General features: G+C 41.4%; 1 protein-coding gene across 3 annotated transcripts in view; it reads left to right on the forward strand.

The window, feature by feature from the left end:
* LOC147126989 (uncharacterized) overlaps window positions 1–5620 on the forward strand; it is an 11449-nt gene extending 5829 nt beyond the window's left edge. For 2 of the 3 annotated variants that reach the window (XM_086022093.1, XM_086022094.1), the window contains exons 4-9: window positions 911–2990; window positions 3331–3432; window positions 3750–3812; window positions 4170–4229; window positions 4533–4577; window positions 4725–5620. In XM_086022093.1, coding sequence (XP_085878219.1) covers window positions 911–2990; window positions 3331–3432; window positions 3750–3812; window positions 4170–4229; window positions 4533–4577; window positions 4725–4948 — 2574 coding nt within the window. In that variant the 3' untranslated portion in view covers window positions 4949–5620. The remainder of the gene's footprint in view (window positions 1–910; window positions 2991–3330; window positions 3433–3749; window positions 3813–4169; window positions 4230–4532; window positions 4578–4724) is intronic. The other variant, XM_086022095.1, reaches the window with a different exon arrangement.
* Window positions 5621–12692: the final 7072 nt, after the last annotated feature.

Consider the following 12692-nt stretch of genomic DNA (forward strand, 5'->3'; position numbering starts at 1 on the left):
AATTATTTACACTTTTTAGGTATTGAAATCTTTGAGTATTCAACAGCATATTGTAACGAATTGGGTCATCTGTGTTGTAGTCGCATTTGTGTTTTGCTGGGTTGTGATGTTTCCAAGGTTCATGAATGCATCGTACGGCTAGCGAGAGAAGCAGCGGAGAGCGACGAACAGAGCTGTTGTACTTTGTTTTTGGATAAAAATACTGCTTGCTTCCTCGTCTAAGAAACATTCAAAGTCGGACATTCGTTATTATGTTAGACGTGTTACCTGCAACATAGCCGCCAATCTCATGTAGCAATGTCGGCACACAACTTTGGGAATTATACACGTACCTTTCCCCATCGACGATTTTAACAGGAAAGCTAGAATGTTCCCAAAGAGGAGACCACAGTGTACCTTCGAGCTCTGGCTTGTTTGCGTATGCCATTATAATGCCATTTATCCATGCATTCATGATTCATCACGGCTTCTAGCGTACTGGCTCCTCACCTGTGCACTCACAATCAAAGGAATCGAACCCACGACCTCTGAACTGGAAGAAATTTCTTAAGTAGGAAATTTTGTAAGTAGAGACGCATTTTCCATGTAAATGCCCTAATCCGTTCCAAGCCCCCCAATAAGTCAGCCGTTATGACGCGACACACTGCAGGGAACAATTTCCAAATAAACGCGTAATTAGGCATTTATGTCCATATACTTGTATTATTTGGTTGGGTAAGGCTCATATTGAAGTTGGCCTTCGTACTGCATTGCTGCTTGATGAACTTTTATTTGATGCGTTGCCTAGGTAGTTAACGCACTGGTAACAGACAAATGTATGTGATTTGGGATCATTTTTGGGGGTGCGTATTATGCACAGGATTTTACGGTAATTTATGTCTCTCTCTTTCTCTCTCTCTCTCTCTCTCAGATTAACAGGCAAATGTTTGAACAAACAGAAGATTCTCTGTCGAGTTCAGACATCACGGAAGATGAATACATTCCGAAACGTGGAGAAGACATAAGTGACAGCTCGTCCGAAGATGTAATAAAGCACAAGGGTAAGAGGACAAAGGCACTCAAAGCACCTTCAGCCAAGTCACGGAACATTAATGTAAAATCACAGAAAAGAAGACATGTGACACGTTCTAATTCCCTGGACATGGGTAACCCTCAAGAATGTTCATCCAGATGTTTAGCCAATTCCTGTGATGTAGATGTCCAACCACAGAAGAGAAGACATGTGACGTGTGCTAGTTCCGTGGACACAGATCACCCACAAACATCTTCAACTTGTGATTCTGATGTGAAGGTCATGACTTTAAAGAAGAAAATAGATGGTCGCAGACTTTACAACAAATCTTACTTCTGTGTGTTTTGCTCCAAGCCTTACAGAAAAATCGCACGCCATTTGGAAACAAAACATAAAGATAAACCTGAAGTGGCAAGAGCGCTTCAATTTCCAATTCGGTCCAAGGAGCGAAGAATACAACTAGATTTACTGAGAAACAAAGGGAACCGTGCCCATAACAATCAAGTGCTTCAAGAAGGTGAAGGAATGGTGATACCTCGTCAGCTATCTAACAAACCTGTACAAGCACAAGATTACATGCACTGTGTAAACTGTCAGGGCTACTTTAAGAGGAAGTCAATGTGGAGGCACATGCAGAGGTGTCACCTAAACATGCATGTGCAAAATTTAAAGCCAGGAAAAACTAGGGTCCAGACCTTGTGTGCATATGCTCAGCCAGTTCCAGATGGTGTAAATGAACAGTTTTGGAAAATGTTGCTTGCTATGCATGAAGATGAAATATCAACCACTGTCCGTAAAGAGAAAGCGATTTTGAAATTAGGGGAACACCTCTTCAATAAACATGGCCATGATGTCTCGAAACATGACTACATCAGACAGAAGATGCGTGAGACAGGACGACTGCTTCTCCAAGGGAAGAAAAATGCTAAACTGAAAGAGATGGTGGATTTCTTCATCCCAGCTAATTTTCCTTTTGTGATAGAAGCAGTTAGGAAGGTGGCTGGCTTAAATGAGGAAACGCATGTGTTCAAAATACCATCCTTGGCGCTTAAGTTGGGACACAACCTCAAGAAAATTGCAAATATTATTGAATGCGAAGGATTGATCTCAGGCGATGACGACGCTGTTAACAATGCACGGATGTTCAAACAAATCTGTGACACCAGGTGGAGTGAATGTGTGTCCTCACAGGCCCTCAGAAATCTGAGTGAGGCAAAATGGAATGTACCACAGCTTCTGCCCTTCACCGAAGATGTGAAAAAGATGCATGAGTATCTCGATGTCCAAAGACAGGCATACCAAACGAAACTCAAAGAAGACACAAGTAGAAAGCACTGGGGAGAACTTGCAAAAGTTACGCTTTGTGAAATTATCCTCTTCAATCGTAGAAGAGAAGGGGAAGTATCTAAAATGCCACTTAGTGCTTTTACTTTGAGGAATACCTCGTCGACCCATCCAGATGTGGAGCTGGCTTTGTCTGAGCTTGAGCGGAAGCTTTGTAAGCACTTCCAAAGAATTGAAATAAGAGGAAAACGAGGGCGAAAGGTCCCCATTCTCCTCACGCCTGAAGTACAGACATCTATGGCATTACTAGTCACTACCCGGCATGAATGTGGCGTGTTGGATGAAAACCCATTTTTCTTTGGAAGACCACAAGCACACAGTCACTTTAGAGGATCTGATGTAATTCGTCAGATAGCCCTAAACTGTGGGGCAAGCAACCCAGAAGCATTGTCTTCTACGAAATTAAGAAAGCACATGGCCACTATGTCTAAGGTTTTGAATTTAAAGGACAACGAAATGGACGAGCTGGCAGACTTCCTCGGCCACGATATAAGAGTGCACCGTCAATATTATCGACTGCCTGAGGGGACATTGCAACTTGCAAAGATGAGCAAGGTTCTCATAGCAATGGAAACGGGAAAGCTGTCCCAGTTTAAGGGCAAGAATCTGGACGAAATTAACATTGATCCTCAAGGTAAGAACACATCTGCATATCTTGGGAAATAATTACACCCTATTGTTTCTCTGCCAACAAGTAGAAGGCCCAGGGTTTTTTACAACTTTTTTTGCAACAACTATTGAACGACAAATCTGGGTGATATTTGACAAACAACTCTGCTGGCTACAAGTAGATGACTTTAATTGGTAAATTGGTCATTCCCTGCCAAAATAGCAGGTGGTATGGCGTGGTGACATAGTCAAATGTCAAGCACAAATAGTGAAATGACCGCCTTCAGGGTGTTCTAGTGTTGAATGTATAAATTTGGGTGTTCACATAATCAAAGTTTTATCTATGCGTTTGCTGTGTTCCTCAGAGAAACTATCTATAGACAGTGATGCATTAGACACAGATGATGAGGATGAAGAGCCTAAGACGAGTGCTACTATTTCTACGTCACCATCGCCACAATCAGCAGGTATGGATATGACTTTTTACATTTGTATTTCAAAGTCTGTTGTGTTCATCACATTCTTCTCATTGAATTCTCTCAGAATTGCTTTGCCTTGGTTAGTAACTGGAACTGCAAATCCTATAGAGTCATAGAGGCTGTTAATGATGAATAAAACGCCTCGAAGAGTGTAAGGCTTTTTATCACGTCGAAGACAATGAAGACAAAGCAATCTGTTTGGAGATTTCAATTTAATCCATGGCTTTGTTGCATTAGCCTGTTTTAATGTTTTGACTGATTGGGTTAACCTGAATGAGGTTTTCTGTGTTCATTTGTTTTGGTAGGTAGGTCAGATGGAGAGATGATGCTGGTGAAGAAGAGGTCTGTCCCACCACAGCAAACAGAAGGTAATCTAGTAGTTTGTGAAGGAGTTATCATCTTACATGCGACAGTGTGGTAGGCTTGGGCAAATAATATTGACGTGTTTTATAAACACTGTTAAGTTGAAGTTTTTGATAACCATAATTTGATGCTATCCTACAAAAATGCTCTAAATATCTACTTGCTTCCCAGGATATTTATAGATAGAAACTGTGTTTATGAACAACAGCTCTTGTACATTTTTTTAAATTGCTTCACCTCTTACATACCATTCTATGGCAGATTTAACATTGGTTCATGGCTTTGTTGCATAAGCCTGTTTGAATGTTTTGGCTGATTGGCTAAAACTAAATTAGGTTTTCTGTGTTCATTTGTTTTGGTAGGTAGGTCAGATGGAAAGATGCTGCTGGTCAAGAGGTCTGTCCCGCCACAGCAAACAGAAGGTAATCTTGTGGTTTGTGAAGGAGTTGTCATTGTGTGGTAGGCTTGGGCAAATAACCTTGAAGTGCTTTATAAATACAGTTGAAGTTGAAGGTTTTGACTACCATAATTTGATGCCATCCTACAAAAAATGCTCTAAATTTCTATTTGCTTATCTGGAGTAAGATAGACACAGTGTTTCTGAACAACAGATCTTTATTTATTTTTTAATTGCTTCACCTTCTACATAACATTCTATGGCAGATTTAACAACTTCAAGTTATGTCCACGCTGTACATAAACCACAGGATTATTTCTTTTGATAGGTAAGTTGGATGTAGAGATGCAGCTGGTCGGGAAGATCTCTAAAGGTAACCTGTTATCCAGTGGCTTGTGAATTGGTTATGTTCTGGTGTATAAAACTACAAAACTATTACACAACAGGCCAGCGATGACTTGAGACAGCACTATGTCTTAACTTCCAGAAGAATATTAATTTACTGTCCCATTTTATCTAGGGAAGGGAGAAGTGAAAAAGAAGAAGTGGACAGAAGAAATCCAGGCTGTGGAGAAAACTCTGATGGACTCCATCAAGTCGCTCAAGGTTCCACAGAAAGCCGAGTGCATGAACTGCATTGAGACATCACCAGAAGCACTGAAGGGAAGAACTTGGAAGGGAGTAAAATTTTATGTCAAAAATCGCATTGAGACATTGAAGAGACAGTCTGCGAAACAGAGGTAAAGTTGGATTTGCAAAATTCACCGTGCAGCTCTTCTTTCTGATGTTATGTTACAGTATGTCTGTTATTAGTACAGGTATACTGTACATTTTCATTTGAACGCAGTTAGATTTTTTTCTTTCTTAAATGTTTGCGGACTTGACTTCTGGACAGTGAGTTTTGATCCAGCACTTTTATTTCAACCAAGTGAAGGTTTTTGATCTTAAATGCATTCACTGTGCAGCTCTTCATTCTGACGTTATGCTATGTCTGTTATTAGTACAGGTATACTGTACACTTTTATTTGAACCGAGTCAGATTTGTTTTCTTTCGTGAATATTTGCGGACTTGACTTCTGGACAGTGAGTTTTGATCCAGCACTTTTATTTCAACCAAGTGAAGGTTTTTGATCTTAAATGCATTCACTGTGCAGCTCTTCAATCTGACGTTATGCTATGTCTGTTATTAGTACAGGTATACTGTACACTTTTATTTGAACCCAGTCAGATTTTTTTTCTTTCGTGAATGCTTGCGGACTTGACTTCTGGACAGTGAGTTTTGATCCAGCACTTTTATTTGAACCAAGTGAATGTTTTTGATCATAAATGCACTTAATGCTAATTTTAAAGCATTTTTGTTTTCTGTTGCATGCACAAGTTTTAAGGTTGACAAATGTGAAGCATTAAAAAACCTGAGGAGGTCATTGAAACTGGTACATGAGCAGTATTAGTTTTTTCTTTATTTTATTTCTTTTAAGGAGTCTATAATTTGGAAATATACAAAAAACACAATAGCACATAATTTTCAGATTTAAAATTAAGAAAATTACAACATTGTAGTTTTTAATCTGATATGCACAGATTATTAGTCTATTTTTAATTAAGATAAAATTTATAAAAATAAATCAATAAACTATGTAACGAGCACACTTTAACGTGGCGGAACTCGCGTGCATTATTAAACAAAAATTTGCTTGTAGCCCAATGGAATGTATCCATCCATCCATCCTTTGTCTAGCGCTTATCCGAGGTCGGGTTGCGGAGGCAGAAGTTTCAGCAGGGAAGCCCAGACGTCCCTCTCCCCAGCCACGTCTTCCTGCTCTTCCGGAGGGATCCCAAGGCGTTCCTAGGCAAGCCAGGAGACAGTTTCTCCTGCGTGTCCTGGGTCGTCCTCGGGTCCTGAGTGAGGCACCTCAGGTGGCTCCTCTCAACGTGGAGGAGCAGCAGCTCAACTCTGAGTCCCTCCCGGATGGCCAAATTTCTCACCCTATCTCTGATGGGCCTGGACACCCTGCGGAGAAAACCCATTTCGGCCGCTTGTATCTGAGATTTTGTTCTTTCAGTCATGACCCACAGCTCATGAACATAGGTGAGAGTAGGAACGTAGATCAACTGGTAAATGGAGAGCTTTGCCTTTCGGCTCAGCTCCTTCTTCACCACGACAGACATCACAGCAGATGCTGCACGGATCTGCCTGTCGATCTCCCGTTCCATCCTACCCTCCCTTGCGAACAAGACCCCAAGACCTTACTGGAGTTGTGATCGAGTGTGGGTTAGGGGCAATGAGGTTACCAAGATACTAACCTTGTCTATCCCAAATGCTGATGGTGTCTTTGGGTAGTTCAAGGGCTGCTCATCGAGTAACCATATCATGCACTTGTGCCGCATATGCTGCCTTCCACTCTGGTGTTTTGGTTAGTTGCTTTTCCATTCTCAGGAATGTAGCCTCAACTCTTTTCTGTTGTTTGGAAGGGAAATGGGGTCCTCCACCCAAGGATACCTAGCATGCCAATGTGGCTCTTTGCTGTGGTGGTCCTCTGTAACATAAGTCAGGCCGCTCCACTTCAAGTTTTCGCTCCTCTGCGAGAGTCATCTCTTTGCTACCTGGTTGACATTTTCGACAGCGGCATCCTCCACACTTGGTCACATGCTGCACCGATACTGTCCCATTTCCACCACTTTAGGAAGTCCCGGTTGATGCTTGAAATGTTTGATTTCTTGGCATGAACTTGAGTGTTGGAATGTTTTGTAGGAGATGGAGCAGTGAGTTCTTCGTACTTCATAGCAGCAGTCCTCATTGATCTTGCGAAGTGTGCTCTACACATGTGGGCGGAAACGGTGAGGTCTTCACAGAGTTCAGGATGAGAGCCTCCTACTGTCTTTCCCTACGGTCCGTCCCACCATAACAAACCAATTGATGTGACTTCAGAGTTTCTCTTGGAGTCTTCACTCTTATCTTCAAGAGGTACCGCTTTGTCTCCACAATTGTCTTCATTGCTCCGACACCATGTACAATAAGAGTGATGTCTTCGTTTCTGAGGTTCAATTTGTCTGCAGCTTTATGTGTGATGTAATTGGTGTCCGACGGCAGGACCTCCCATAGCTTCATTTTTACTGGCAGTTCATGCAATCCATTTTCTCCTAAAAGTCCATGGAGTCAGTTTTTTTTTTTTTTTTTTATCTGCGCCGAGCTGCTTTTATTCGGACAAAGGTAGAAATGATGCTCAGGTGCATGTTCATCCATGCAGGCATGGTTGGTGCATAGGAAATCATCTTTGCAGTCTGAACTGTCATTATGGACTTCAAGACATCTCTTGCATGCTCCCAACTTCTTAGCGGCAGCTTTCATCTCTGCAAAATGCAGTGCCCAGAACTGCATGCAATAGTAGAGCTTCTTCTTGTACTTCTAATGTCCACAGACAACACAGCCAGTATGGTCACCTGTCTTGGTGGATTTTGTCCCGGCATGTCTTGGCTCGGGCTTCAATTCTCTCTTAGGTTCCTCATCCTGTTGTTCCAGCTGCTCATATATGCTCTCTTGCTCTTTGAGTAAGTCAAAGAGAATGTCAAACCTGTTTGCTGGAGTCACAGCATTCCTGGCGCCTGCGCATAAGGCATTTTTTCTGAGAGGTTCTGGGAGTTTCCCTTCAATCAACTTGGTCACAAGTGGGTTTTTTATGGCGCCGGTGTCCCCAAGCTCACTGAGTTCTTGAAGCGCCTTCTCCACAGCTTGGATTAGCTCCACTACTCTTTTGGCTGTTTACTTTTGATGGGTTGAATTCTCTGCTGCTCTTCCACTATCTCTATAGCAATGGATGTTCGGTTGCCATAGCAATTCTCTAGAACACCGAAGATGTCATCAGCAGTGTTATGAGTGGTGAGACGAAGGTCTTTCCTGATCTTGTACTCAACACTGTCCAGCAATTGGGCCTTCTTTACCTCCATGGAACCGGTTAGCTCACCTTGTCTCTGGAGTGCTTCCCAGTCCCCTTTTCCACCTGTGGAACTCACATTTGATTCTGGTAAACTTAGAAAGGGTTGTTGGTTTCAACTTGATGGCTGGTGCAGGATGACAGGAAGCAATTGTTTCTCTCCTGACTTCTTCCTTTATCCTCTGCTGTATGAAGTCTGCCTTTTTGGAAAACAAGCTCGGTGGTCTGAAGTTGCAGATCTTTTAAGGTTGTCATGATTTAGGCTACTGCATCTTCAGGGATCCATTGTCTCAACAATACAATACAATACTCTGAGCTCTTCCTCAGACAAATCATCATGGTTTCTGTTGACCAGGCGAGTGAATGATGCTTTCGCAGTCATCCTGTCCTCTCTGTCTTAAGCTGGTCAACTCTCTTAATGTCAGCCATATTTACAGCTCAGGTGGAGCAGACTTAGTGAAATGAAATTGTTGAGTTTTTGGTTGGGGTTCTGGATTGTGTTGGTTTAGAGAGCTTCTTTACCTGTTGTGCAGTGGAGGAGCATTTTTTCACTGTGAAGTTGTGTTGGTTATTTGCAGAGCGGGACCCTGCGCCCATTTTTGAGGGCTACGGCAGGGAGTGACATGTTTGGAAAAAATGGGCTCGATTAAACAAAGGTGGAAGTGGATTTTAGTCCGGCCCACTAATCGGCCCTCATCCGTGTGACGTGGCCACGAGGCAGCCAAATTTAATCTCAACCTACTCGGTAATATGCATGTGTTAACATGGCAATTGTTTGTGGTGCGGTCCTCAGTCATGGTTTCATAAAGTAGAAAGCATACGTGTCCAAAATTTTGCTCAGCACATTCATGGTGGAAGTGAGAACAAATCAAAATTAAAAAGTAGTGTTTAGAATTGTGGCAAATTCATATATTTTGTGTCATGGTGCTTTTTACATATGAATTAAATGAAGACACCATCAGTCCGCAAAGTGGGGTCAGTGACAATCACTCTGATTGGCTGTCAGCCAGGAAATGCAAATCAGTGCATGAGATGGATTAATTTGTGAAATGGTATACATTTTATTTCAGTTCTTTAAACCAAGCAATATTGTATTTTTAACTGTATTGCATTGGTTAAAGTGAAACAATGTTTTTAAATATACTAATATATCAATTCTACGAGGAAATATCATCCTTTCCACATATATTAACTGTAAAGGTAACAATAATTGTTCTGTTTTTTTACAATGTTGCCTTAAAATACAAACAAATTCATTGTTATTCAAAATACAGATTTTTTTATGGCATGATTTTCCAGCATAATGTTAATTTCACAAACATTTTGCAGGTATGATAAGCTCCTTGTTCACAGTTCTCCAAGCCTAGTGTCATGTGTAGCCCAGTTAATATTTTATTTTATATTTTGCTATTTTAATTTTGTGAATATTCTCAAAAATCGACATATTCTGTTTAAACAATTCAAGGGTTATTTCTGTGCACTATTAATCTACATTGACCATTTTGTAAATATGCTTGTTTTTTCTGCATTGTCTGTTGTAGCAAAGGGGGCTTTTATTAATGGGACGTACAGTGGCACTTGTTGATGTAGCTGCGTTTACCCGGCAAAGCAGAGACAGCTTCTGTACGGGAGGTGGGGGGTAGGGGGATTGCTCCGTTACCTATGTGAATGTGACATGATTTCCTCCATCACAGAATAAAAAGGTGTTTGTCCTGACTCCTGGGCAACTACATCACCCATAATGCATAGTGCTATTGGATCAATGTGATGCTAACGAGATATGAGGTATGTTACATACCAACGGGCTGTGTGCTCCTCCTGATTGACGGTTCAGGTAAAATGACAGATGACATTTGTAACCTGGTATTTGTAACCTTGGCACCGACACCACGGACATTCACAGAGCCATAAAAAAGAATAGCAAATAAATGAAGTGTAAACGTGTAAGACTTAATGAAAATATTGATCACGATTAGGATACAGCAAATTATTGCCCAACAGCTACATAAATTTGACACGGCAAGGGAAAACATGGTCCATTTATTTCTTTCGTCATAAGGGGTTTTTTGAGTCGTGCTTGGTCTGGTCACCTCACCTACGACCTGTTTGCCATGTTTGACCCTGCCAGGGGCATAAAGCCCCAGACAACTTAGCTCCTTGGATCATTGGGACACACAAACCCCTCCACCACAGTAAGGTGATATCTCATAGTGGTATCTCAATGGAATGTATTTTAGAGATAACACACATCGGTAGCACATGGAAAAGTCAAATTATTGGATGCGGTCAAATTGTTTGTTGCGACAGTACCTGGCAAAAACACACCTGCTGTGTGATTACTGAGACAGATATCGTCTCAGGATATGTTAATGCTGGGTAGAGGCGCAGACCCAGTTGTGCATATGAACAAAATATTTAACCATTGTATAGGACCAAGATGCAACATAAATAGTTAGCTATTAAACGTTTGTCAAAAAACAAGAATATGGCTCCTACAAAATACAATTGCTGACCTTATATACAGACTCTAAATACTGTACTGTCTATAGAAAAAGGGACACCTGCTGGTGGTTTATAGTATGACATGACTAGTGAAGTCCCCATGAGGTTGGCAAAAACCTGACAAAAACTAAAATATTAAATATGCAGTTTGAAGGTGATTTCTGGGTGAGCACGGACTAGCAAAAAATTTGTGTCTTAAAATCAAATTTTTATGAGTTTTATAAATAAAATTTTTTCTTGGTTGAAGTGAGGTCCCTACGGGGCAAATCCCTCGCACATTTAGTCCCCACAAAGTAGCAAAACCGTGTGTGTGTGTGTGTGTAATTAACATACATATGTGAAAGCAAAGCACACTAAGCAAGTTGGCCTAATGTTAAAAATCAAACACATGAATACTAAAATGCATTATTATTCTTACATTCCCCCCTGTTTTTATATAATATAAAGCTAAACACATGAACAATAAAATACATCATTATTCGTGTACAGTATAAAGCTAAATACAAAATTAACAGGCTTAATCATGAACATCAACATGAATAATATAAAGAAAAATCTGATTGAAAAATCCAACACCCGAATCATTATATATCTGATTAATCACATTCCCCCCCTGTTTCTCTTACATTTGCACAATTCTCATATCATCGAATAGACCCTCCACAAAGGCTTTAATCTACCGAATCACTCTCATGAAAACAAATGTAATTACACCCGGGGGTTGTCAATGTAATTTTACTCATGATCTCCAAGACCCGGAAAGAGATCTGGAAAAGAAAACGAAATGTCAACAGGAGAATCAAAAGAAGTGTCATCAGTGTCATCATTTCTCTCAAGTGTACGATAAAGCAATAACGGATAAACATCGTTTAATTTGGACGTCGTAGGTGCAATAGCTGTAGTGATCAACCGGTTGAGCAGTGCTCTAAGACAAGGAATACAACAACACCCACACAACGTGAGGATAGCTGCAAACACAGCAACAGAAACCAGGACAGAGGAAACCAAGTCCTTGTATCTACCAAATGTTTTTTCCCACCACTCCGTCCAAAGAGACGTGTCCACTCCAGAGTGCTCCTTCATCTTGTGGTTGAGAACGCGGAGGCCATCGATGGCCCTGGTGAGGGACCCCTCCGGGGCCGTGTTGTTAGGTATGAATGTACAACACTGGTCGCCAAACATGGCGCACACCCCACCCTTTTCCGCCAGGAGCATGTCAACCGCTATGCGGTTCTGGAACGTCATGAGAGAGGTGGCTGCCAATTGTTCTTTGATAGCAAGAACTCCTGCTTCAGTATAGTTACCCAGTTTCTGCACATTGTAGTGGAGGCAGTTGATCCTGTCAACATTTTTATTCGGCGTGATCCAAATAAAAATGAACTCCCAACCAGCTGCAATCTGATCAACCAGTTTATACTCATCTGATACACCTCGAGGTACGCCAATAGCATCAATATAGGTCGGATCTCCATCCCTCCAGGAAGCACTACGCCGATTCCTAAAGAACTTGTCTCGCAGAATGTGCGTCAGAGCTGCCCTCTGGATATCCTCTAAATTGTTTACCACCACACCACCACCACACGTCACTGCGCGGAATGAGAGGTGTAGCATCCAAGCGCGGGTGGGCGCACCAGGTGTCACACCAGGCGGCGTTGATCGACCCCAAATTTGGGCCTGTACCGGTGAGATTCATACAAGAAAAGTTGTTTTTAGCGACTATTGCAGAAAATATAGGTTTATTCCGCACAGCCTTGCCAGTGAATAAATTGAATCCCAGGAAATGCAGGTGGAATTCGGATTTGTTTTGGTCATAACTTCCATAAGACAATTGTGATCAATTTTCGCAGGTATGATACGTAATAACGGTCTTGGTCCTAGACACGTAATGCAACTAAAATTGACTCGACCTGCAGCATTTTCTACTAACAACATCCAATTGTTATGTTGAACTATCACACCTGTAATTTGTTGCATTTCCCAGCCAAAATCAGTATGAGGAACATGTTTCATTACTATCTTAGTTTGTTTAACATATGAACTTACTCTAGGAATTT

This window comes from Filicampus tigris, chromosome 22 (genome assembly GCF_054856515.1).
Source record: "Filicampus tigris isolate MCC_2025a chromosome 22, RoL_Ftig_1.0, whole genome shotgun sequence".
Classification (NCBI taxonomy): Eukaryota; Metazoa; Chordata; class Actinopteri; order Syngnathiformes; family Syngnathidae; genus Filicampus; species Filicampus tigris.